This window comes from Somniosus microcephalus, chromosome 22 (genome assembly GCF_052327205.1).
Source record: "Somniosus microcephalus isolate GS21.2 chromosome 22, FLI_Smic_1.0, whole genome shotgun sequence".
NCBI classification, from domain to species: Eukaryota; Metazoa; Chordata; class Chondrichthyes; order Squaliformes; family Somniosidae; genus Somniosus; species Somniosus microcephalus.
The window spans coordinates 52,385,024-52,411,272 of NC_141008.1; the positions used below are offsets into that span (position 1 = coordinate 52,385,024).

The 26,249-nt window shown below is 44.4% G+C and overlaps 2 protein-coding genes across 6 annotated transcripts in view; one reads left to right on the plus strand and one right to left on the minus strand.

Moving 5' to 3' along the window:
• ska2 (spindle and kinetochore associated complex subunit 2) overlaps positions 1-26,106 on the plus strand; it is a 43,514-nt gene extending 17,408 nt beyond the window's left edge. Inside the window, exons 2-7 of the mRNA XM_085964737.1 lie at positions 13,256-13,345; positions 14,585-14,761; positions 17,452-17,535; positions 19,161-19,200; positions 21,293-21,422; positions 22,811-26,106. Of these exons, the coding sequence (XP_085820863.1) occupies positions 13,256-13,345; positions 14,585-14,761; positions 17,452-17,535; positions 19,161-19,200; positions 21,293-21,422; positions 22,811-22,937 (648 nt within the window). The 3' untranslated portion in view covers positions 22,938-26,106. The remainder of the gene's footprint in view (positions 1-13,255; positions 13,346-14,584; positions 14,762-17,451; positions 17,536-19,160; positions 19,201-21,292; positions 21,423-22,810) is intronic.
• The window catches only part of LOC147102311 (uncharacterized), a 70,699-nt gene continuing 70,057 nt past the window's right edge, over positions 25,608-26,249 (minus strand). For all 5 annotated transcript variants that reach the window (XM_085964734.1, XM_085964736.1, XM_085964735.1 and 2 more), the window contains one exon: positions 25,608-25,801. In XM_085964734.1, coding sequence (XP_085820860.1) covers positions 25,783-25,801 — 19 coding nt within the window. In that variant the 3' untranslated portion in view covers positions 25,608-25,782. The remainder of the gene's footprint in view (positions 25,802-26,249) is intronic.

Sequence of the window (26,249 nt, forward strand, 5' to 3'; positions counted from 1 at the left end):
GAAAATAACCCATTTGAACAATATTCCACTGTGCTTACTGAATTCAAGCCACAGGCAGTATTGCCTTGCCATTCAGAATATTTAAAAAAAAATTGTTAATCTACCTATACCAAATGTTTTGAAATCACTGACTTCCCACATTACAATAGCGACTACATTTCAAAATGTACTTAATTGGCTGTAAAGCACTTTAGGATGTCCTGAGATTGTGAAAGGCGCTACATAAATGCAAGACTTGTTTTTTTTTGGGGGGGTGGGGGAGGTTTCTGGCTATCAGGGGCACTGTTTAGACATATCTTTAGTAAGAAAGCTCCTGGATAGTTTCCAAATAATCTTGCTGCAGCTTGATATTCTCTCCCTCCTCCAGCAAGATGCATTCCTTTTACAAAATCTCTCATGCCTGCTTGAGAACCTTAAACTGAGCTGTGGTGTACCCTTTTACCAGTCCCAAGGCTGTTCTTATTTTATTTTTGTGCTCATCAAGATGCGGGATGTTAATGTTGGGAAATGGAGCACTTAATCATTTTGGCCAGCCATTGTCTGTATTGAGCATATCCAGTTCAAATGTAACATGAGGCTTTATCTTTCTTGTCTAATTTCATACAGTATCCCATTAACGCAGGTTTTTTTGCCTACAAGGAACGGTTTGAGGCTGGCCCCTTGCCGTTTTAAAGAATGCACATTTCTCCAGTCACACAGCGTACCTACACAACTGACCTTAATTTTGGCTTTGGTAGAGCAGCAGTTGTAAAAAGTATTAACATATTTCCGGTATTCTGTGGCTTAAGGCTATTTGGGTAGAAATCTCTTGGCTGTGCTCCATTTAGTTAAGGTGGAGGTATATTCTACTGAGGTTGTTGCATAATCTTAAATGTTATAAAAAGATACATGTCTACACTTACTGATGGCTCTTGGTGTTTTAAAAGAACAATGTAGACATAGTCTAGGAGCAGAGATTTTTTGTATAGAATTCACCCAATATCTCATTAGGAATGTTGTGCAGAAGCCTCCAGTCATGTTACTGGAATGGCACTTCATGAGGCCACAAGACTGAGTTCTCCTCCTTAAAGTCGGCTCCCATGTGGTCTTTAATATTTTTGATGTGTTAAACAATAATGGGTGTCACGACAGACTAGGGTGAGGGTATGTTTATTTTTCTTCCCAACACTTGGGACTTTGGGTAAGAACTTTCCTTTTCTAAGTGTGCCTGGTGACTGGACTGCGTTCTTAAAAACTATCGGATTAGTTGTATACTGTGCAGTACCAATATTGTAAATTTTCATTACAGACGATATCTAAGCAAATGTACTCCCTTCATTGCCTATGTGAGTATGTAAGAAAATTCTGTTCAAGTCCTTGTAAATAGAAATGGTTCATTCATAATGTACAAACACGCCATCATGTCATTCTGTCAGATTGATGGGTTGCAACATAATCCTACAGCATGAATTTGTTCTTTTTTGAGACCTGTCTCCGATTCGCAAGCACTTTTTTTTAGAATGTTCCAGTCAGGATGTGCTTTTAAGAGGTGACAGTATTTTTGATGCTCAGGTACTGGGACCCTATCGATATTGCCTCTGCTTTGTAGATAGCTGTGAGTAGTGCAATATTGCTTATAGGGTTTCAGTGTTTGGGAATTGCAGCAGTCTGGTTTCCAGCCGATCGCCGAGTGGAAAGCTTCAGTATTCACATCAACAGAATCGTGCAAGAGCTGATGAAAATATACACGTGTATTGTTTTCTGGCAAGGAAGGAGAATGAGGGAAGATGTGCAACACTGAACCGCATAGTCATTTCTAAAACCAATTGCCAAGTGCAATTGTTAAAAGTTGCCAGTAGCTCCAACCCTACCAATGGTTTGTGAGTAAATATGCCATGACGGTCTCTGATTTTGATCCCTGGTCTTTGCTGAGCTAGCATGGCTTCATCTGCATGATTGTGTCGGTGCTGCAATTGGCTACATCCTCATGAAGAGGAAAAGACCACCAGGGTTTCTACTCATGTCCATGCCAAAAAGGATATTTATATGGAAGATTTGGGTAAAGACGGAATCTGAGTTGTCTGTGATGGTCCTATGATGAAAAAGGCTAAGCCACACTTGAGATCTTCCCACTAGGTACAGATCAAAGGTGCCAGCTATGCTCTGGTAGTTTGCCCAAATGAGCATTCTTCATGCTTGCAGGCAACTCGCCCACTAGGAACGTCACCTGAGTTCAGTCCTCCTGTATTCATCTGACAGCTGCATAAATGCTATCCTGTGACCCTCCCTTCAGTCTTGAGGACCTGTAATGCCAGCTGAAATTAGCTACCTCAGCACAAATTGCAAATTGAACTTGCGAGCTTCCTGGGGATGACTGGTGTTGAGATTTCTTTACTGTCGAGGATCACAAAAACTGGACATAATCTATAAATAAAATAATTAACTTGCATTTCTGTAGTGCCTTTCACAATCTCAAGATGTCCCAAAGTGCTTTACAGACAACGAAGTACATTTTTGAAGTGTAGTCGCTGTTGTAATGTAGGGAAACTTAGCAGCCAATTTGCACACCGCAAGGTTCCACAAACAGCAATGTGATAATGACCAGAGAATCTGTTTTTGTGATGTTGCTTGAGGGATAAATATTGGCCAGGACACCGGGAGAACTCCTTCTTCAAATAGGATCTTTTATGTGCACATGAGGGCAGAGAAGGCAGACGGGACCTTTATTTAACATCTCATCTGAAAAATGGCACCTCCAACAACGCAGCACTCCCTCAGTACTGTCCCGAAGTGCCGGCCTAGATTATGTGCTCGTCTCTGGAATGAGGTTTAAACCCATGACCTGACTTGGAGGCAAGAGTCTTACCACAGAGCCAAGGACCTCTTTTTGGTCTTTTGAAACATTGGTATGTATGTTTGAAGAACATTGTCACCCTGGGGATGTGCAGAGGTGTTTCAAGTCTTGTATTTGTGGTTGAATTAGTCCCAATCTTTATTCAACGCAAAAAGTTTGGGAGAGTGGCACCAAATGCTACACTATGCTGTGCCTGTTCTTTATTGGGGGTTGATCTGGAAACCCGAGACCTGGTATAGTGCATGTCTGTTGTTTTCCAAACAGGTCTCCTCCAAAAGGCCCCTTGGAGAGCAGAAGCATAGGATCATATAATTGGTAGATCCCTCTCCAATTTATTAACAAGGAAGGGAACAGTCCAGGAGCAGGTGCTGAGCTGTCCCAGTATGTGTTTCATCCTTGATCCAATATGTGCTCGAGTCATTAGCCACTTGTATGTCGCGGTATATACCTGCTCAACTGGTCACTGGGAAGCAGCAGCACCAGAAGGAATGGGTATTTGCTGCTGTAATGAGTGGAACCGATAAGTTTGCTTTTGTTGGTGCTCTCGGCTGTGTGGGACTCGTCTGGAGTAAACAGCACTACAGTAATGTAAAGACAGAATGATGGAAGTGTTTTTAAGGGGCAAGGCAGGGTGCCTTCTAATTTAAAAAAATAATTGAAACCTTGATGAAGGTTGGGAAACCATTGTCCTGGAGCGACTGCCATTACTCTGGTTCCATGCTACCAAAGAGCAAAGATGCTGTGAAGTGTAAGTCGGCAAGAGAAACTCGTTGCTTTTTTTTTGGTACCATTATCTCTCCTGCACTGTTTCAAAAGAGACTGGTTTTCAATTACGAACAATAATTGGATCAGCCCTAAGTAAGGAAGCATTTGGTCTTCTAAAAGCACTAACCGACTGCGTTTTTTTTTGAATAATTGAACGTCACTGAATAATTTATATTGTGCATTGTGCAGATCCCAAGAAGAGCAACACAAATGGCTTTGTGTGATTGAAGAACAGTGACGTTTCTTGTTCTTGCATGTCACAGTATAATGGAGAAGTAAATTTCAGTAGCATTAACCAAATTTGCTGGAGGCTGCAGAAATAGTTAAAATCAGCAGTGGCTGCAAATCATGAATGTATGTGAAGTATGCCACTGATCTAATTTCTTCAATTTATGGGGTAAAGTTTCTCTTGTCTTGGTGTGATTGATTACTTTTAAATAGAGGCTTTGTGGTATTGGATGACCTGTTCACAAGGTCATAAGAGGCTGTCCTTTTCAAGCAGGATCCGGAGTCAGCGGTTTCATCAACTGGTAGGTGAACAAACCAATTGGAACACATGCAGCGGTGTTGTCTAAACGACCTGCTTCATTTCCCAGATGGGGAAGTATAGTGCAGTGACCACATGTTCAGATCACTCCTGTTCTGCTATTACTGGTCTCTTGCTAGCAGTCAACAGTTTATTTTTTCAGCCCCGTTGGGTTGGTCCATCATATTCGAGCCTTCCACATCCTCAGGATGTCCTAAAGCACTTCACAGCCAATGAATTACCTTTGAACAGATGAACTTTATTCCTGGCATTGGTCTACACTTCCACTCTGTAACAAATGGCACGAGGAAGAAATGTTCTTTGTAGTAAGTAAATAAATACATAATTCTCACCGTGGCCCATTGGTAGCACTCTTTCCTCTGAGTCAGAAGGTTGTGAGTTGAAGTCCCACTGGAGGAACTGAGCACATGATCTAGGCTAACTGTGCAGTCACTGTTTTGTAGGCAAACTTGGCAGCCAAATTGCGCACAAGGTTCCACAAACAGCAATGAGATAAATGACCAGATAATCTGTTTTTGGAGTTGTTCAGTGAGGAATGGATATTGGCTTCTACACTGGGAGAATGCCCCAACTCCTCTTCAGATAGTGCCGTGGGATCTTTTTATATCCACCCGAGAGGGCAGACGAGGCTTCTGTTTAACCTGTCGTCCAAAAGACCGCACCTCCGACAGTGCAGCACTCCCTCAGCACTGCACTGAAGTGTCTGCGTAGGTCATGTGCTCCGGTCCTGGAGTGGGACTTGACCCCGCAATCTTCTGCTTTGAGTCCAGAGTGCTACAACTGGGCCAAGGCTGACAGTTGTGTACTTACTTGCTTGAAGTATGGATATTTTTTTCTTGGTACCATTTGTCACTAATACGATGGAAGTATTTGTAAACCTTTGGGCTCGTGATCTTTGTCCGACAGTTCTTGCAAATCACAGACCCAGAACCCTGGGGCAGAGGAAGGGTCAAATTGCCTGGATAGACAAAGTGCACATTGCTGACATTTTTGGGCGGAAGAGGTTAATTTAATGGAATGCATGGATTGACTGCGCTTGTGCTGCTGACATCCAATCTCTGTCACTGGGTCCTGGATCAGTGATTTCATAAAAAACCTGGTATCGTTGGAGCAAAGGTTACTGCTGTGAACACTCAAAACTCTCTGCCTGAAATTGATCTACATTACCCCAAAAACCCATGTATTCATGGTAGATGGTTCGGACAAATGTATTTCATTGTTTCCTATTCTGTTCTGGAAGGGGGAGATACCTCTGCTGTAAGGAAAGAATGGGTTTAATTTCATCCTTTGGATTCCTTCATTGGAACGCCCCAAGCACTTGCTGGGGTTTTCATTTCAATCAACTCCCTGTCCGTACCTCCTTTTGTGTTACTGCCTTTTAGTTTAGAAAATCGTGGAAATCTCTGGCGCAAGGGCCACTATAGCATGCGACTTCCCTTTTTAAAAAATATTAGTAATGTGATGTGAATACTGCAAACTGTCCCACCCCCTTCAGGACTGTAAGCCCTTCCATCAAGCATTTAATGTTGACACAATGTCTTAATTCTACTTTGTAATTAAGTTTGTAAATGGAATGTGTTCCTTTCCCCAGTGTTGATGTCCTTCTCTTCTGAGCACTTAAGAAAAATAAATTCATTGGCCTAGAAATTCAGTGGGCTGCGCCACCAGTTAGTGCCTAAAGAGGGCACTCAGTGGCTTTAGCGCCACTGGCCGCGCCTCCTGCAATATTTAGCTGGGGCGCTAATGGCGGCGTTAACCTGTTGCGCTGCGCCGCCTCCGATGACGTCATCGGTGTGCGCAGCGCCCCGCTACCGCCCCGATCTCGATATTTGGCAGCGACCGCCTCTATAGCGCCGTTTGCAAATGGCGCCCGGTTCACGGGGTCTTCCTGTAGCGGCAGTGGCACAAATTAAAGTGGAGGTGCGGGGCGGCCGTTTTTTTTCGGCGGCCGCCTGCCAGCACCTCCGTCCCCGGCCTCCTGATCGCCGCCCCCCCCCGCGGCATTGCCGGCTGTTTTCCGAGAGCCCGGCACTTCTCGGTGCCGGGCTCTTTTGCCAGCACTCGCGATCGCTCATCGCGCTGGTGCAGGCCCCTCCCCCTTAAGAATGAGAGGAAGGCCTGCAGTACCGCAGCGCGCCGTGCGCGCTGCGGCACGTTGCGCTGCGATATTCAGTTTCAGCGCCCTAAGAGGGACGCGGAGTGCCTTGAGCCTCGACCCGTGTCCCTCTTGGGGCGCTCAAGCTGAATTTCCAGCGGTCGCTACTGCTCTAAACACTGCGCTAAATCAGGCGAGCTTGGCGCCCCGTTTGCAGCTCCACCCAATTTCTCCCCCATTTTTTTTAAACGTCAAGTATAAAGGAAAACTACATATTCTGCATAATGTGTAAACTAACCAGCACTTGAAAGGTTAAGTGTGCAAAGCACTCTTGGAAATGTGTGCAGGCAAGAAAGAAGCACTACTAAAATATTCTGTGTAATCGAATAGCAGGAATTATAAGAAATAGGAGCAGGAGTCTGCCATTCAGCCTTTCGAGCCTCCTCCACCACCATGCAATAAGATCATGGCTGATCGTCGACCTCAACTCCACCTTCCTGCACTATCCCCATATCCCTTGATTCCCTTTAATATCCAAAAATCTATCTATCTCCGCCTTGAATATACTGTGACTGAGCATCCACAGCCCTCTAGGGTAGAGAATTCCAAAGATTGACGACCCTTTTAGTGAAGATATTTCTCATCTCTATCCTAAATAGCTGTCCCCTTATTCTGAGACTGTGACCCCCCTAGTTCTAGACTTCCCAGCCTTCGGTAAGGAGACCAAAACTGTACACAGTACTTCCAGGTGTGGTCTCAACAAGGTCCTGTATAATTGCAGTAAGATGTCTTTACTCTTATACTCCAATCCTTTTGTAATAAAGGCTAACATACCATTTGCTTTCCTAATCGCTTGTTGTACCTGCATGTTAACTTGCAATGATTCGTGTACAAGGACACCCAGATCCCGCTGAATATCAACATTTCCCAGTCTCTCACCACTTAAATATTCTGCTTTTCTATTTTTCCTACCCAAGTGGATAACTTCACATTTCTCTACATTATATTCTATCTGCTATGTTCTTGCCCACTCACTTAACCTGTCTATATCTCTTTGCATCCTCCTCACAACTTACTTTTCCACCTAGCTTTGTATCATCGGCACACTTGGATACATCACACTCAATCCCCCTCATCTAAGTAATTGATCTAGATTGTAAATGGCTGAGGCCCCAGCACTGATCCTTGCGGTACCCTACTAGTTACAGCCTGCCACCCCGAAAATGACCTGTTTATTCCTAATCTCTGTTATCTGTCTGTTAACCAATCCTCAGTCCATGTTAATATATTACCCCCAATTCCACAAGCCTTAATTTTGTGCAATAACCTCTTGTGTGGCACCTTATCGAATGCCTTCTGAAAATCCAAATACACGACATCTACTGGTTCTCCCTTCTCTACCCTGCTAGTTACAACCTCAAAAAACTATTCGATTTGAAACACGATTTTCCTTTCATAAATCTGTGTTGACTGTCTAACCATATTATGATTTTCTAAGTGCCCTGTTACCAAGTCCCTAATAATAGATTCTAGCATTTTCCCTACTACTGTCAGGCTAACTGGTCTATTCTTCCATGTTTTCTCTCCCTTCTTTCTTGAATAGTGGGGTTACATTTGTTACCTTCCAATCCACAGGGACCGATCTAGAATTCTAGAAGATCAAAACCAGTGCATCCATTATCTCTGCAGCTACCTCTTTTAAAACCCTAGGATGTGGGCCATAATGTCCAGAGGCTTTGTTGGCTTTTAGTCTCATTAATTTCTCCAGTACTATTTCTTTACTGATACTAATTTCTCAAAGTTCCTCATTCTCACTAGACCCTTGGTTCCCCACTATTTCCAGAATGTTATTTGTATCTTCAGTGAAGACAGATACAAAGTATTTGTTTAATGTCTCTGCCATTTCCTTATTACCCATTATAATTTCTCCTGTCTCTGCCTGTGATTGACCCACATTTACTTTTGCTAATCTCTTCCTTTTTATACATACCTATAGAAGCTCTTGCAATCTGTTTTTATGTCTCTTGCTAGTTTACTCTCATTTCTATTTTCTCTCTCATCAATTTCTTGGTTCCCCTTTGCTGAATTCTAAAATCCTCCCAATCTTTAGGCTTATTACTCTTTTGAGCAACATTATAAGCCTCTTCCTAATCTAATACTATCTTTAACTTCTAGTTAGCCACGGTTGAACCATTTTTCCTGTGGGGTTTTTATTCTTTAAGGAAATGTATTTTCTTATGTACAGGTAGACTATCCTTTATCCGAAAACCTCGGGACCAGCCGAGTTTCGGATAAAGGAGAATTTCGGATTTCGGAAGGTGGGTCGGCAGGGGTCGTGCGCACGACTTACGCTGACGCTCAGCGTAAGTCAGTCGGGGTCGGGGCCGGCGGGGTCCGCGGGGGGGTCGGCGGTTGTCGGGGCTGGCAGGGTCGGCGGTTGTCGGGGCCGGCGGGGTCCGCGGGGGGATCGGCGGTTGTCGGGGCCGGCGGGGTCCGCGGGGGGGTCGGCGGTTGTCGGGGCCGGCGGGGTCCGCGGGGGGGTCGGCGGTTGTCGGGGCCGGCGGGGTCCGCGGGGGGGTCGGCGGTTGTCGGGGCTGGCGGTTGTCGGGGCCGGCGGGGTCCGCGGGGGGGTCGGCGGTTGTCGGGGCCGGCGGGGTCCGCGGGGGGGTCGGCGGTTGTCGGGGCCGGCGGGGTCCGCGGGGGGGTCGGCGGTTGTCGGGGCTGGCGGGGTCGGCGGTTGTCGGGGCCGGCGGGGTCCACGGGGGGGGGGGGGTCGGCGGGGGGTCGTGCGCACGACTTACCCTTTATCCGAACTTCCGAAACCGGAACCCTCTAAAAACCGAAGGTTTTTTCGTTCGTACGCACGACTTACGCTGAACGAAAAAACCTTCGGTTTTTAGAGGGTTTCGGTTTTCGGAAGTCCGGATAAAGGGTAGTCTACCTGTATTGAATTATGAATTATTTCTTTAAATGTTTACCTAAAATTGCTTATCTACTGTCCTCTTTTAATCTAGTTTCCCAACCTACCGTAGCCAATTGACCCCTCATTCCTATGAAGCTTGCTTTGTTCAGATTTAAGACCCTAGTTTCAGACTTAACTGAATCACTCTCAAACTCCAGCATAAAATTCTATCATGTTATGATCACTGTTCCCCAGAAGCTCCTTTACTACAAGGTTATTAATTAACCCTCTCATTGCACAATACTAGAGCTAAAATAGCCTGTTCCCTAGTTGGTTCCTCGACATACTGATCTAGAAAATTATCTTGAATGCATTCCATGAACCCGTCCTCTGCACTATTACTGCAAATTTGGTTTACCCAGTCTATATGAAGATTAAAGTCCCCATGATTACTGTATTACCCTTGTTACATGCGCCTCTAATTTCTTGATTTTAAACTGCCCGACACTACAACTACTGTTAGGGTGTTTTCTGTCCCTTCTTGTTTCTTGTGATTCTACATCTTGGTTTTTCTGAGCTAAGAACCTTTGTCTCTACTGTCTTTATCCCATCCTCTTATTATCAGGGCTGCCCTCTTTCTCCCCCCCCAACCCCCCCGGCCTATTTCTTCTAAAATGAAGCATCCTGGAATATTTAGCTTCCAACCTTGGTCACTCTGCAACCACAACTCTCTCATGGTTATTAGATCGAATCCATTTATTTCTATCTTTGCTATTAATTCATCTATTTTGTTGCGAATGCTTCGTGCATTCAGATATAGTGCCTTTATCTTTAACTTTTTCTATTGTTCCCTGATGCCACCTTAGTCACTGATGCCTTATTACCTTTGTTAAGCTCTGTCCCTTCCTGACCACTGCTTATTTTTACCCAAATCGCTACTCTGCTCTACAGCCTTGACATTTCTCTTACTGCTTTTGAATTGACCCTTTCCTGAATCCGACCCCCCCCCCCCCCCCTCATTAGTTTTAAGCCCTAGTTATTCGACTCATCAGGACACTGATCCCAGCCGGTTTAAGTGGAGCCCGTCCCAACGGAACAGCTCCCAGTACTGAAGCCAGTGCCTCATGAAGCAAAACCCCTACCTCCTACAGCACTCTTTGTCATGCATTCAACCTTCTAATCTGTTTGTCCCTATGCCAATTTGCACGTGCCTGAGGTACCAATCCAGAGATTATTACCTGTGAGGTTCTGCGTTTTAACTTTGACCCCAGGTCCTCGAACTCTCTCGGCAGAACCTCATTCCTAGTTGTACCTGTGTCGTTGGTTCCAACGTGGACCACGACAACTGGATCCTCTGCCTCCTACTCAAAGTCCTTCTTTAGCCGCAAGGAGGTCTCCTTAACCCTGGCAACGGGTAGGCACACAGCCTTCGGAACTCCCAGTCGCAGCTGTAGAGAATAGTATCTATCCCCCTGACTATACTGTCCCCCCCCCCCCCACCACTACAACATTCCTTTTCACTCCCCCCCCCCCCCCCCCCACTTGAATGGCCTCTTGTGCCATGGCCAGTTTGCTCACCCACCCTACAGATTTTGCCCTCATCCACACAGGCAGCAAGAACCTCGTGCCTATTGGATAAGGGCCAAGGCTTCTCCAGCACTGCACCCGGGGTCCCCTTACATGCCTTGAGTCGCAGTCACACCCTCCTGACCCTGACCACTAACCAGATCTGCTCCACTACCTAACTTAAGGGATGTTGCTGCCTCCTGGATCAAAGTGTCCCTCAACCCAACCTTTATTGGTATAAATCTGTGTATTGTGTACCCACTTGCCATTCCAAAATCTTTAAGTGAGTCGTTCTCTCCCCTCAATCTCCGAAGGGCAGCAGAGGGGGATTATTGTAATATCCGCTACTTACCAGCCTTTAAGGTGAGACTGACTAGAGAATCAGAGAGCAGGGCAAAAGGACAATTCTCTCTCCCTCCCGCACATTCCCTTTCTCTTGAGGTGTGACACTTGCTGGATACACGTCTGTAGATACCATCTTTACCTCCCCCGAATCATGGGTGACGTTTGATGGTCCGTGTGGTCAAGCTGTTAACCACAATGAGCCTCATCCTAGTGCCAGCTGTGGTTCTGTGGGTAGCACTCTTGCTTCTGAGCCAGAAGGTTGTGGGTTCAAGTCCCACTCCAGAGACTTCAGCACAAAAGTCTAGGCTGACATTCTAGTGCAGCACTGAGGGAAGTGCTGCACTGTCGGCGGTGCCGTCTTTCCAAGGCCCCGTCTGCCCTCTCAGATGGAAGTAAAAGATCCCACGGCACTATTTTGAAGAAGAGCAGGGGAGTTCTCCCCGGTGTCTTGGCCACTATTTATCCCTCAATCAACATCACTTTATTTTTAAAAAAAACGATTATCTGCTCATTATCACATTGCTGTTTGTGGGAGCTTGCTGTGCGCAAATTGGCTGCCGCGTTTCCTACATTACAACAGTGACTGCACTTCTTCAAAAAGTACTTCATTGGCTGTAAATTGCTTTGGGACGTCCTGAGGTTGTGAAAGGTGCTGTAGAAATGCAAGTCTTTCTTTCTATCCTTGCTCAGTGCTTTCTTGCAGCAGGTGGTCTCTGCATAGTAAAGGAGCAGGATCCCTTACCCTACAGTACTTGAGCGCCCTTTACTGCTGCCCTGATTGAAACCAGCGAACCCGGCACAGACCAGGGATTGAATCCCTGTGGCTTAGGTATTCTATAATCTTGCTGAGCCATTGGGAAGGGGGGATGCTCCAAAATTCCAGTACTGTCTTTGCGTGTCAAGACATTAAATGTTTGCAGGGAAAATGGAACGTACTCCTTACTGCCTTACTCGAGGGAGTGTACAATTCGCAGCTCAAGTTGGCATTCCACACCTGGGAATGGGGCACCGAGCGGTTTTACGCCAAAAACCAGGTGTTTGAGCACAATGAGCCCTGTGACACAATTTTCCTAAGGGCTTTCAGCCTGTCTGTTGTGCAAGAGCTGGCGGATTAACCAAATGTCTGTGGTTCTGCGACTCCCCTCGAGGCCATTGGGCATCTGAGACTCCTGCATAGCAGAAATGTGCGGCTGGCAGGCACTGACACGTTTTACAAGTGACTCCCAATAAACTGCACCTTCACTCATAATGCCAACAGATTCTGTAACTCGAGAGTTATTAATTGCAGCTTTTACTGTGCTGCACTTTTAGATCACTGCCCAAGCAATACATTTTAGTTTTAACTCCTTTTTTCATTTTTAAGATTTGATATTGTGTATGAGATGGCCTCTTTCTTGTTCTCCGCGCCCTCTTCTCTTTTCCCCCCCCCCCCCCCCCCCGTTGTCAGCTGACATGGGAGGGGAAAATGTGATTCACATTTAAGATCACTTATCACAGCTCCCCAGCGAGGGTAACCTGATTTTTTAATGTGCTCGCTGATCCACTGGGGAGCCAGAGATAAGTTAGAGGTGCTGGAGCGACCACAGGACCGGGACTCTGGAGCAAGAGTAGGTGAGCGCAGACCCAGACTGAGCTACAGAACCACAAAGGCTGTTGTATAAGCCATGCCTGAATTGCACTAGGGTGGGGGGTGAGGTTTAAAACATTGACATTTCTCCCCCCAATCCCCATTCATATTATTACCATTTTCTGTGCTAATTTGTAACTTTCAGAAACAATTCTAGAATTTGACTGATCTGGCCTGGCCTCAACACTAGGATTGGTTTTGTAAACTAACCTGAGTGGATCAGTTCAAGAGATGGTTGAAATGATGTCAGTCGCTAAATTTGTGTGTGACAAGCTTCAGGGCCAATACGTGACATGATTTGGAAACTCGTGCTTTATGCAGTTTTATACGGCCTTCCTCTAACTCAGCCGATGTGGTCGCAGGTTTTGAGTCCCGGGATCGACTGATGTTCTGCAGCATCACTGGTAAGTGTGCTGGTCCAGTGTTAGAACCCCTGGAGGGCAGATATGATGGAGACAATAAGCTGTGATGTGATCTCTTGTGTTACTGGTGAAGACAGAAAAAGCAGTCTATTTAACCAGCAATTTTTTTTTTACTTGTACTTTTCAGTGATTTACTTTCCTTCCTCAATTTAGTTCCAGAAGGCAGAGTCTGATCTGGATTATATCGAGCACAAACTAGAGTTTGAAATAGTGAAAAATCTTCCTCAGAACACACCAACACAGGTACAGATGTTGCGTCTTATCAGAGCACTGATCGTGGGGAAATCTTCGTGTTTGGCTAAGCTCTGTAGACCACTTTTATTTCTGCAGGGCATTGTCAGGCAATACTTGTCTGTTGTTGAAACAGTGAAAAGAGTTGGCCGCATGCTCTGCCCCAGCATGTAACCAACCGTTCATTTAAAAACTGGAATCCAGGAATTTGTGTCTGTTTTTTATGAATTGCAAAGTTTGCATGGCAGCCCTACAGTGTACCAAAACAAGAAACTACTCCACTAGTTTAAATTGCATGTTCTGACGAGAAGCTGCGACTTTAATTAAAATGTCCTGAAGCACCAGCTCTAGCTATGCAATTTGTAGTCGTTCTCTACATTTAAAAAAAAAAAAAAATTTAACCAGCATGTTTTTTGAGCGTCAGCAAATTCAAAGGGCAATTCATTTTTTATTTTGCTGCCTTTCAGCCATGTGAAATCCAATGAGAATGTAGTCAGGCAGGGAATGTCAATGGAGAGACTTTACTGTTTGAGGAAATCTTGCTGCATGCCTGATTGGGATTTGCTGAAGCAGTAACTACCTAGATTTACAAGGATACCAGAAATGTGAGGTTATACCCATCAGGATGAACAGGCTGGGTCTCAAGAGAAGGCTGAGGGGTGACCTAATAGAGGTCTTTAAAATTATGAACGGTTTTGATAGAGTGGATACAGAGAGTGTGTTTCCACTTGTGGGGAAGAGCAAAACCAGAGGCCATCAATATAAGGTAGTCATCAAGAAATCAAATAAGGAATTCAGAAGAAACTTCTTTACCCAGAGAGTGGTGAGAATGTGGAACTCGCTACCACAGGGAGTGGTTGAAGCAAATAGTATAGATGCATTTAAGGGGAGGCTAGACCAGCATATGAGGGAGAAGGGAATCGAGGGTTACGCTGATAGTTAGATGAGGCTCGAGTGGAATGCCAGCATGGACGATGGGCTTGTTTCTGTGCTGTATATCCGATGTAATCCTACCGTAGAACATGAACCCTTTACAGTAACTTGTTTTTATCATTATTTATCACTGCAGATATTTTTCTCCCTATTTGCTGTATTATTGGGCTATCTTGTAAGGCTGTACAGTGAATAATATATAAATACTCCTCTGATCGAAGTGGGTTAGATATTGGGGTGGCTAATTCAGACCCACTTATTTTGGCTTGCGCTGTTTCAGTACATTACAGCTTTCACTATTTCTCACCTGTGCTGTAGGACAATCCAGTAAAGCTGCTGGAGCAACTGAGGGTAATAAAATCTCGTTATCGCGCGCTATCTGCGGAAGCAGATCAGATTGCCACGGAACAAAAAGAATCTGTGGATTTCATCCGTTCACAACTTGCCACCACGTTGCAGTTAGTGCAGAAGCTGCAGGAGCAGAGTGACCTAAAGGTAAATCTTTATAATCTCCATCTCTTGACATTGTCTCGCAGGAAAAATTCAAAATGACTTTGCTCCTACAGGGCTATGTTGTCACGGAGAGGAGCCCATCATTCACAATGATACAGTGGGTTATTTTTGACATGAATTAGTCACGTGCGTTGTGTGGGGCGTTTTTGATTGGCTGGGTGTCTGTTGTGTGTGGCAACCCATCACCGTGCTCAAGTAATAAAGCTACTAATAAATCCACACTGGTAAAGTGTTTGCCCAATATGGAGTTCACTCTGTCTCCATGGGGCACACCCACTATCCCAAGTCCAGAGAGCTTGGGGCAGGTCGGCGAGAGCCAAGGCTTGGGGACCCCCAAGAGTGTGCGAGATGCAATCGCTCTGTGAAGCTGAGAAGGAACTGGCTTGGGCTGGCCTTGTTTCATTCCATTTTGTTGTTGTTTAACCAGCTAAAACCTTAACTGTGCCAGCACACAGCCTGTGGCAATGGTTTTAATAAACTTTATTTAAAAAAAACTACTACCCTTATAATAAGGGGGGTGTTGTTTGGCTTTCGAACTTTTTATTTATAGAATTTTAAAAATAATTGTGTCCACTGTCCTTCCCAACAACTCAGTGGGTCGATCCACTGCCATTTGTACAGACCAAGGAGGCTCCAAGTTCAGTTGTTGCTCTTTGTTGAGTTAGCTGCTATCAGTCAGGGTGGCAGTGGTTCTCCTTCAAGTGGTATGCACTCCCTGGGCTAGGAAGAGGAACATTGGGCTGTTTTCCTCCATGAAACACTCTGTGGCTGCCTCCCACCAATATCCTTCTCTTTCCACATCGATTTTTGCCAGTTGCTCACCTATGCGGAAATGGGCCTGGGTTGCCTCTGTGGAGGAGCTAGGGGGAGACTTAATTGAGTGGATAGGAAGGACCTATTTCCCTTAGCAGAGGGGTCAATAACCAGGCGACATAGATTTAAAGTAATTGGTGGAAGGATTAGAGGGGAGTTGAGAACTTATTTCACCCAGAGGGTGGTGGGGGTCTGGAACTCACTGCCTGAAATGGGGGTAGAGGCAGAAACCCTCATCACATTTAAATTTACTTGGATATGCACTTGAAACCATAAACTGCAAAGTTACAGACCAAGAGCTGGAAAGTGGGGTTAGACTGGATAGCTCTTTTTTGGCTGGCACAGACACGATGGTCCGAATGGCCTCCTGCGCTGTAAAATTCTAGGAGACTGGTTCCACGATTCCTCATATGATTGGATCTCCATCATACCGCTCTGTAGTGGGAAGGTAGTTCTTAAGAGACCACTTGAAACCATTTCATTGGCATTTAGAAACATTTCACTCACTGACTCCTGAGGGCCACAGGTGAACAGAGCTCTGTCAACCCCTGTCTGAAGCTTAGCAACTCCTGATTATACTGAGAGATCCTTGCGCTGCCTTAACAGTAGACAGTACTATATTACTGAATGCCAAGTGAAGAAATGTTTGGTATTGCTTGCTGAGACTTTGATAAGAGCAACAAAAGCAAAAACTGAATGCTGGAAATCTAGAACCATAAATGAACATGCTGGAAAGGCTCAGAAGGTCAGTGTCAGAACCCATAATGTTTTTGGAGAGATCCCTCAACTGAGCTCAAAACGTAGAAATCTTACCATAACCAGTTCTGAAGGGTCCACCTGAAATATTTGTCTCTAAGGTACTGACTAACCTGTGCATTTCCAGCATTTTTGTTTTCTTTTTGATTTTGAAATGTGTTGGTTTACGAAAGCTAATGGCCCAGAACTACGCGCTGGGTACTCGCCCGTAGGCCCAACGAAAGTGCCGGTTTCGTGCGTGCACTGCGCATGCGTGGGGAAACTGGAACTTCCGTTCCTTTAAAGGAAGGGGTTCACAGGTCGAACGCGTGCGCCAGAGAGGCAGCGCGTACGCCTAGAACTTCTGTTTTTTTTGCAGGTTTCTCCGGGAGGGTAAGTCTCCAGGCGCTACGCTTATAAAAAGCAGTCGCAAGGCCTGTTCTTAACAAGGTAAGTGGTGAATTAAGTAAAAAAAAAAAAAACATTTTTTCCACAAGTTAGTTTATTTTTAAATACTTTAAAGAAAGGTAAGTTTATTTTTAGCCCCGTTAGAAAGTGTAATTAATTTTTTCAAAAATTTAAATTATTGTTTAAAATAGTTCTTTTGTGTAATTTTATTTTTAAAATGTGATTTAAACATTTTTTTTTTAATTATTTGAAGTTTTAGTGATGTTTTGGGGCTGAACTGTATTCATAGATTTGACAGGTCCTGTCAAATCTATGAATACAGATTCCCTGCTACCATTGGCTCTCCGTGGCCCACGTGATCCCAGGGGGCGCTTCGAACTAACTGCGCCCCTGGGATACGCAAGCACTGCGCGCTGGCAGTTGTAGCAGGCCCAGGATCGGAATCCCACGCGGGCCCACAGCACAACGGCCGGCGCGCTAGGTAAGTGCAGGTCGGGGGCTTGCACCCACGGGAAGCCTCCGACCTGAATTTCTGGGCCAATGAGAGGAAGGGTTCAGCCACTGGTGGGTTTTTCTGTGGGTGCTGATGTGATTATCTTGACTTGCTCCGTGCTGGAAGTCTGCCGTTCGCCTGTAATGAAGCCACGAACGACTCACCTTGTGTATGGTGGGATTTGACTTTCGTCATTTGATTTTTGTTGTTGTTGTTCTCCCAGTCTTGTCCACTGACTGATGATGAGCAGTGGGCTATGCAGAAGATTCTGAAGTCCGAGGTTTTGGATGGAGCAGGCCCCAGTGAGGTACGTTGTGTTTTCCTGCTGTGCCGTTCATAATTGCTTTCACTTCTCTCCTCAATTGTAATGATACAAAATTGCATCATCTTAGGCAGTCCCTCGGAACCAAGAATGCCTTGCTTCCACATTAAAAATGAGTTTGCAGGTGACTGAGTCTAATGCGGGACCTACAGTCTCTGTCACAGGTGGGGGGGGCGGGTGGGTGGGGTGCTTGGGTTGACGTGCGCTGCCTGCGCTTGGCTTCCGCTTGCTCCCGGCAAAGAGACTGTGTTCGGCGCCTTCCCGGATGCTTCTCTTCCACTTTGTGCGGTCTTGGGTCTGGGATTCCCAGGTGTCGGTGGGGATGTTGCACTTTTTCAAGGAGGCTTTGAGGGTGTCCTTGAAGCGTTTCCTCTGCCCACCTGGGGCGCTCTTGCCGTGCCGGAGCTCTGAGTAGAGCACTTGTTTTGGGAGTCTCGTATCGGGCATGTGTACAATGTGACCTGCCCATCGGAGCTGATCGAGTGTGGTCAAAGCTTCGATGCTGGGGATGTGGGTTTGACGTTGGTGTGCGGTGTAAAATTAGCCTTTTTAAAGGAAGTCATTTAAATTATACTGTTTATGCAGGTGTTTTAATTGCTGTTCACTTGAGCATGGCTTTTTTCCAGCTATCACCTGATTCCAGGATGCTGTAGCTATGTCTGCAGCAGTTACAGCCCAGGAAAATCTGGACTAACACCTGCTCAATTAATCTGCTGGGAATTCTTGATCTAATGTGCCAAGAAATTGTTATGTGCTCACCATGATTCAGTTATTTTTGCAGTAGGTTGGGTGCACAGAGAGGTTTTGTTTTGGTAATACTGGTCGTGATTGGCGTTGTAACCCATTTGTTCTTCAGGGGGAAGTCACCTGTATCCAAATTTTGGTGCCTGTGTGCACGGTATCCTGTTTCTCAAATCTGCTTCAACTTCCTTCCATTTCATGTTTGTGCGTTTCCTGCAGCTTGATCTCTGTAATCAGGCAGTGACTTTTGCTTGCAGTCCCTCTCTGTTCTCCCTTTCCTCCCCCGCCCAGGCAGGGAAATCCTATCCCTTCACTTGGTGTGGCTCAGATCAGGAACTGACTAGTTAACATTGCACCTATAATCAGCCCAGACTGTGACATTGAGTGTCAGTGCTCTTAACGTTCAGTACCATTGACCAGTTCCTGTCATCTTGAGCACTCGGTGAGGCTGTGAGATCCTTCTATCACTATTCCACCACCTCAAAGGAGAGATGGAAAATCCATGTGTAACTTTTTTTACCCCATACTGTTGACTTGTGTGTCATATTAGCTGGTAGCACAACAACACTTAACTGAGAACGGGCAGCTGAAAATGGGGCAATGAGGAAAGCAGTAGAAAACAGTTAACCATGTTTCACTGGACTAAGTATCAGTGTTAAAATGCAACGCAATCACTTACTTTTAAAAAGAAAAATTAAAGGCTGAGTGGGTGCAAATGTTGCTTGAGGACACTAGCTCAATCAACTTGTGGAAAGTTTGATATCCTGCTTCTTGTGGCTTGTCTTTTTTTTTAAAGCCCTTTTGACTTCAGTGGACGTGTTCTGATTACTTTCTGCCAAGTATAACTGATCTTTTTCACTTTTTGATAGGAACCTTGTGCAGAGCCTCCAATACCACAACAGGTGGAAGGTAGGTGTAGACAGAAGTGATCAAGGGAAACCATAAGCTTTCTTGAACACGACTTTCCTCACTGTTTATAAACTTGTTTCTGATCTGTTCACTTGCACGGAGATCACAGCTGAGCCTGATGGGATTTTCACCTAACATCCAACAGGGGTCAGTGAATGGTATTTAGGGAGCCAGACTGCTGCAGTTGTTTCCTCCCTCTCTTTCCGACCCCTCTCCGTCCCCAATCTTGCAGCACTGAAGATAATTGTAGGACCCCTACTGAGATCTACGAATTCAGCATAGACCAGACCAGAGATCAAACCTGGTCTGTGTGGCTCCGTTGTTCATTTCCAGAACCAGGGGAGCCAAACCTGGTTTCCCTCCTCCAGTTATGCAGTTATTAAATACTACACAGAATGGTATGTGACTAGACTGAGTGCCAAACTCTGGAGAGAGTGTTGGCCAAGAGTATTGGATATTCTTGGCAGCTCCCAGTGCAGAAAATATGTTGGCGCAAAAAGCATGAATAAAAAAATTAAGGTGGTGAAACAAGTCTCCAGAATTTTGCTGGTCATCTTTCTATTTTTACTTCAATTGCCTCAACATTGGAATTCAGGGAATAAGTTGGCACTCATGACTCCTTAATAAATTGCCAAAATTCACCTGCGTTGCTCAGGAGATGTGAAATAGTAAATAAAATAAAATTGTTAATTCAGCATCTAAACTTAGCACCAGCTGAAATGTTTTTGTGGATATTGTAAGAGAAAACTTGCATTTATACAGTGCCTATCTTACTACTTAAAGCAGTTCACAAGCATTGAATTGCAGTGACTGTTATGTAGCCAGATTCAGCGGCTATTTTTCATATAGCAAGTTCCAACCCACTGCAATTGAATGACTAGCTCATCTATTAGTTGATGGAAGACTCTGGGAGAACTCCCTGCTCTTTAAATCGTGCCATGGGATCTTTAATTTTTACCTGAACCACAGGAACAGGCAGATGGGGGCGTCCCCCAGTTTAGCGTCTTATCTGCAAGACGCATCTTCGACAGTGCAGCACTCCCTCAGTACTGTGCTGCAGAAGCTGATGTGCTCAAGCCAAGTTTTCTGGCTCTGTGTGAGAGTGCTCCCAACTGACCCAGGCTCGTGCTTCTTGCTGACACTTCTGACCTTGCTCCACGTAGGGGAAAAAGTCTCCCCTCCTTCTTCGTCTCCAGTTTCCTGGATTATGGTCAGATGACTTGAAATGAGATTCTCTTCCTTAGGCACGTGCCTGGCATGGCCGAGATCAGAAACTTCATGGGTGCAGACTTGTGTCCCACCAGCCAGTGGCACAGTGTTAGACTTTGTTTTAAACGGGAAGTGTTGCAGGTATAACTCGGTTGCTCCGTGTGACTCCTACTTTGCATTGTTCTGACTTGCTATACGGCTGCCCTTTTAATGTGTTACTTTTTATGATTGGCCCATCACTATAAATTTGAAGCAGAGTTAAATGCTGATTTACGACATTCTGACCCGGTATTCAACTCCTGCTCAGTATTAATGAGAACTTTGTCATTGCGATACGATGCGTGTTTCTCCCTGTCCTGGGCACTTATTCTCCATTCTTGGTGCGAGAATGTAACCTGGTTTGCAGGCCACTGTTGTGTAATTGCCTGGTAGAAACCAGATGTGAGCTGTTGGGCTGACTCTGGATTTCCTTTCCTCCCTGCGGGGAAACTCCTGCCTTCTGGGCTCCTCTGGCTGGCGTGACATTAATTCTCTGTATTGGACCACTCTGGTGCAGTGTGTTGAGAGTTCCAACATAAGTTGACGTGATTTAAAAAAAAACTTAAGTCTACTAATTACCTTCGCCGATAATAGTGGGTAAATGCTTAATACCTTCCGTTTGTGTTTTAAAGTGGGTATTAATCAACAGGGTAAAAGAACAGACCATGGAACATGCACTAAACATTTGTACGGCACATCGCTGACAATTTCTGGCCTTTAGCTTTATACCCAGTTATTTAATCTCGAACAAAACACTGTTTATATACTCTGGTAGTTCATAAATGTCTGATCAGCTGCTGCTTCTGTTATCTGTGAACTATATTGCTCAATTCTTGTGTTTTAGCTGAGTTTGAACCGATCACCGAGAAGATGTTCATGTCTGTACCGAGAAACGTGAGGCAAAGCGTGAAACTTGCCGACTTGAACATGTTTTATCAACAGCTCTTTGACCACTTTGTAAAGAACAAAAATAGGTGAGGGCACGACTTGGCTGAATTTTGTCGTCTCTTGGCTGGTGCTGATGGTGACTCTGGGAATCGAGTGCTCTGGCAGGGTAGCAGAGAAAGGACTGTTGGCCATGGCCCCAGCGAAGTCCCTCACCCCTAGTTTGAATCCTGGTGCTGATAAGACAGTAGAAATGGGAATCTGTAGGGTTGCTAGCATATCCAAGAAGAATTATATTTTGTTGATTCTGAACCAGGACGTTTGTGTGCGATTATCTTTTTGGGATGCTTTAGTAGCTTTCTTAGTAAGACAAAATTTGTAACGAGCTGCATTTTTTAAATTTTAAATTTTACCCCAATCAAACGTATTAAATTTGCAGTAATGAAGTAATTCCTGATGCTTTTAATTAACTCCAGTATGGTGTACATCACCAAGTGGATTAGTGGCCTTTTATAAAAACTTTACGCTGAAACTGAGGTCCTTGGGGCAGAAATCACTCGTGCTATATGTATAAAGGGCAAAAACAAAAATATAAACTTCACTCTTAATTCAGTCAGTTAATGTGATTTGTTGTCTACTCACGCTATCCTTCAGCCAGGGCCGGCTGATCTGAAACCGCGTATTCAGCATGAGTGCTATTGCATTGCTTCATCAGCTTATAGGTGTATTTGGCTGGCACCCAGGCTTCTACTGCCCTGCCTCTTCCCCTGTGCATTGCTCTACCTTTGAGAGAGCATCCTCTGCCACAGCAGTGGAGTAGCACGTGTGGGCTTGTTAATTTTGGATGGGGTGGTGAGGGGAGTTGGGTTGCAGTTTAATATCTGCGGCAGTCCAATCAGTTTGTATCCAGTTTCCACTGTATATTAGTCTTGCACATTTTCCACTCCTCCCAACCTGGCATAGTGGAATGAGGAATGGAATTTTCCATTGGATTCAGACACTGATGCCTTTTGTCACTGTTGGTAGACTTGGGATTGATTGATCTGCTGAAGCAGTCGACATAATTAAGAATTGTAAAATACAGAACCAGAAAAGAGCCACTCTCTCGAGTCTTTAACTTATACTGTCACAGACTTTCCTTACTTTGATATGCTTTGGAGGAAATACCCCTAATCTGTCCAGATGACAAAATTCTGTCATTCCTCTGACCAAAAGCATTTGAGTGATAGCTCAAGGATATCAATCCAACTTGCGACTTCCATATGTGACATTCCTGTGGTTAGATCTGGAATATTTTGTTGGACTTTTAACTTCTGCCTGTCTGACTCCCAATAATCAGGTATGTGTGTAGCTTTTCTCTTTTTTTCCATTTGAAGACAGTAAATGATGAAACATTTAAAGGGAAAGCTATGAAGTCAAAACTTTTTTTAATTGACTACTTAATTGTGCTGAATTATATCTCCTTGTTTCCTTCCAGTTCTGCGCTGAGTGAGATGCAGATGAGCAAGCTCAACATGAAAGCAAACGAAGCCAAGTTAAAAACGCTAAAAGCTCTTGACGTCCTTAAACTAGATAAAAAAGGACATGTCCAGCTCTCCCTGTAACACTCATGAGTGTGTCTTTTACCAGAGCAGACTCTCCCACGCGGACCTTGTGTAAATTCAGCAGGGCAGTAACTCCCTTTCTGTAACTCTCCGCTTCAGTGGTCTCCAGCCTTCAGATGCAGGTTCGAGGATCTCTGGACCAGTGAATTAAAAATGGGGAGGAAGGAATCCAGACATTGCAGCTATTGAGGTGCTTCTACTTTTGAAGCTAGACATCACGGTCTAGGATGCTGTTTCAGTTGAGTGACCTCTCTGCTGTGTATCAGGAGCTGGTCTCCCAAGTGTGCTGGGCTCCATTGTTAATGCAGAGACGGCATGCCAGTACAGGTGACTGGTTACCAAGAAACCGTCTTAATCCGGCAGCAGAATCATGGGCCCATATTTTCTTGGCTTTTCAATGCTGTTGGTTCCTGGAATCTGGGTTGTTGATGATAGGGAGTGCAGCTGACGGAACCTGTGCAGTTGCACTCCATAGTGTCAAATCACCTAGAAAAATGTAAAATGAGTTGCAATACAAATTGGGGTGTAGGTTTACACCCCCGCCCTCCAAACTCAGTTGAATCTAGGCCACGGGGAGTTGTTGCGTACGGTGCTTCAACGCGGGCAACGGAAATTGTTCCCTTTCGAGCAGATGTTGTTCACCTTGTAAGAGCCGGCTTCACGGCAGCATTTGGAGAGGCCTCTGGGAAAGTTACCTGCCCCCTTGGCCATGAGCATCGCAAATAATTTATACATTTTTTTTTTTTAAAAACCATTAGTCGAAGCAATGATAGTAATGACCGTCTTTTTTTGGTTTGGTAATTTAGGTGGGTGGAGAGAATATATATGTTGGATTTGTCATTACTGAGATCAAAGCATCCCATGCAATCCAATTTGTGCTTCCATTGTTCACTGGCTGGTCCGCACTGAGCTGGACTAGAGAAGGTGTGAAGTTGGGTAATTGTGGGACCTGAGCTGAAGCTTATTAAATTGTATATTTCAATCTCCTGAAACCAGCAGAGGAAATGAGCACCGGATTTGCTTCATTTTTATGTACTTTTTTTCTTTCATACTGAACAAATTCTTTGCACTATATTGAATTGATCTTGCTGGTTTTTATAATGTAATTGCATAGACATATGAGCAAGGTAACTGAATTGTTTAAGTATTTTATACATAGAGAAGATATTTTGTGGTTAGATAGATCTTGTCAATTTTTGATGTTGAATAAAGTAGAATGAGATTGTAATGGGTTTCCTTCCTTGTTTATGTGGCCTTGGTTAAGGATGGCTGCACTGCGGAATGGAACATTCTCCTCTTTGAATTCGGCTGCTTCGTTCATACAGTCCCAAGTTGAGTTAGTTACAGATCAGCAGTAATGAAAAAGCCCTGACTATGCTTCCCTAGACAACACATGTTGACCCAATTTTAGACTGTTTATTTTTAGCTTGGGAGCGGGAGTGATGGGATGTGTGTTTGCAGCCACGATTCATGTAGAGATTATTCCCCATCTTGTACCTGGCAACTGTGAGTGAGAGGGTGCCATGTAGAGTTACGGCATTTCCTTAATGGAAATGGAACCAGTCGCCCGAGGTTCCGGTAAAATCCATCTTGTAAAATTCAAGTTTCACTCTATTTTCTATGTTCTCGTGTATCACGATTATTTGTCAATTATCTATTAAATTGTTTGCCCTTGTTCTCTTTCCATTGCTCTGTTCTCCCTCATCAATGGCTTCTTGAGTGGTTTCTGCAGTCCTATAGCTTCATTTTATGTATTTTGATGTACAGAAGCACACCCAGATTACTACAGTTAAATGTTATTTTGGGGGGAGGGGGAAGGGCTACTTAAGCTTTGAAATATCCCACATGTCCCATACGTCCAGTGCAAACAAGATGCACAACAGGACTAACTAGTCCACTTTTTACATTTTGCTTTTTAAACATCCAAATTGCTGAGTGGAGAATTTATGTTAAGTTTATACAGAATAGCTTGGTCTCAAAGTGGGATTGCTCCACTGAAATTCAACATATTTCAGCTGCCAAAACCATTATCTGGATAACTTCCAATGTCTTTTGAGTGAGGAACTTGCCCAGTGCCTGCATCTTGGGAAGATAAGTGTGCAATATGGAAATATGAAGGTAGAAACTAACCAATTAAAAAGGAGACAAACAGGCTAGAAGTAGAGACCGGCCAATGAGGAGGAAGAAAGAACATTGGAACAGGAGTAGGCCAGTTCTGCCATTCGTTTAGATCACAGCTGATCTGTACCTCAACTCCATTTACCCACCTTCATGCCTTTGCCTCTCAAAAATCTATTGGTCTCTGTCTTGAAAATTTCAATTGACCCAGAGTCTGTAGCTTTTGGGGCGAGAGTTCCAGGTCTCTGCCTTTTTGTGTGAGGGAAAAGTGCTTCCTGATTTCACTCTAATTTTACAATGATGTCCCCTTGTTCTGGATTCCCCACCAGAGGAAAGTTAGTCTGTATCTACCCTATCGAACCCCTTTATCATTTTAAAGACCTCTGTGTGAGCTCAACCGTCACTTGCAAATTGATGGATAAGTCACAACACTGCTGACATTCAACATAAATGCAAGTTTCATTGTATTTGTACCAATATAAAATGCGCTGATTTTTGATTGAGTTTAACAAACCTTCGATACCATTCATAATCTCCTGGACCAAGCAATAGTACATTTAAACACCATATAGTACGAGATTTATTAGGCTTGGTAATAATTGCAATTTGAAGAACTTTTTGTAAAGGGATTATGGGGATACAGTATCCTGGGATTGAGGTGCCTATATTCTATTTTCTTGTAGAGCAGAGATTCCTCCTCTTGTGGAATTTAGCATCAAGTGCTGGTTTATTCCAAGATGATGACCCTGCCAAAAAAAAAATCATGTGAAATATGGAATTGGATTAACTCCTGGAGATCCAGTGGTACTTGCCCCTTTCCTTTTAATTCACCCCCTTGTGGAAACTGGTGTGTCGACAATGCACAGATGTAATGTACTCTCAAGTTAACTCCATTATGTGTTTCCCTTGCCCCACCCACTCATTTGCTTGTCGGGTTATAGTTTAGTTTCCAGTCCACTACTGGTTTCTAATAATTGTGTATAATTGTGTATCAAAACACTTTTTGCTGTAGATGTTTTCCTTAATAAAATGGAAAATGTTCCAAAAAAAAGTGTGGTTTATTTTTGATTGGTGCATTGTTTGTGTTATTGAATGTTATGACTGCAACAATTTATATTGGTGCTTTACATAGTGGTAACTTTCCCTGTTATATGGGACTTGGGAACAGGCAGTCAAAGTCTGCAATGCTGTGTC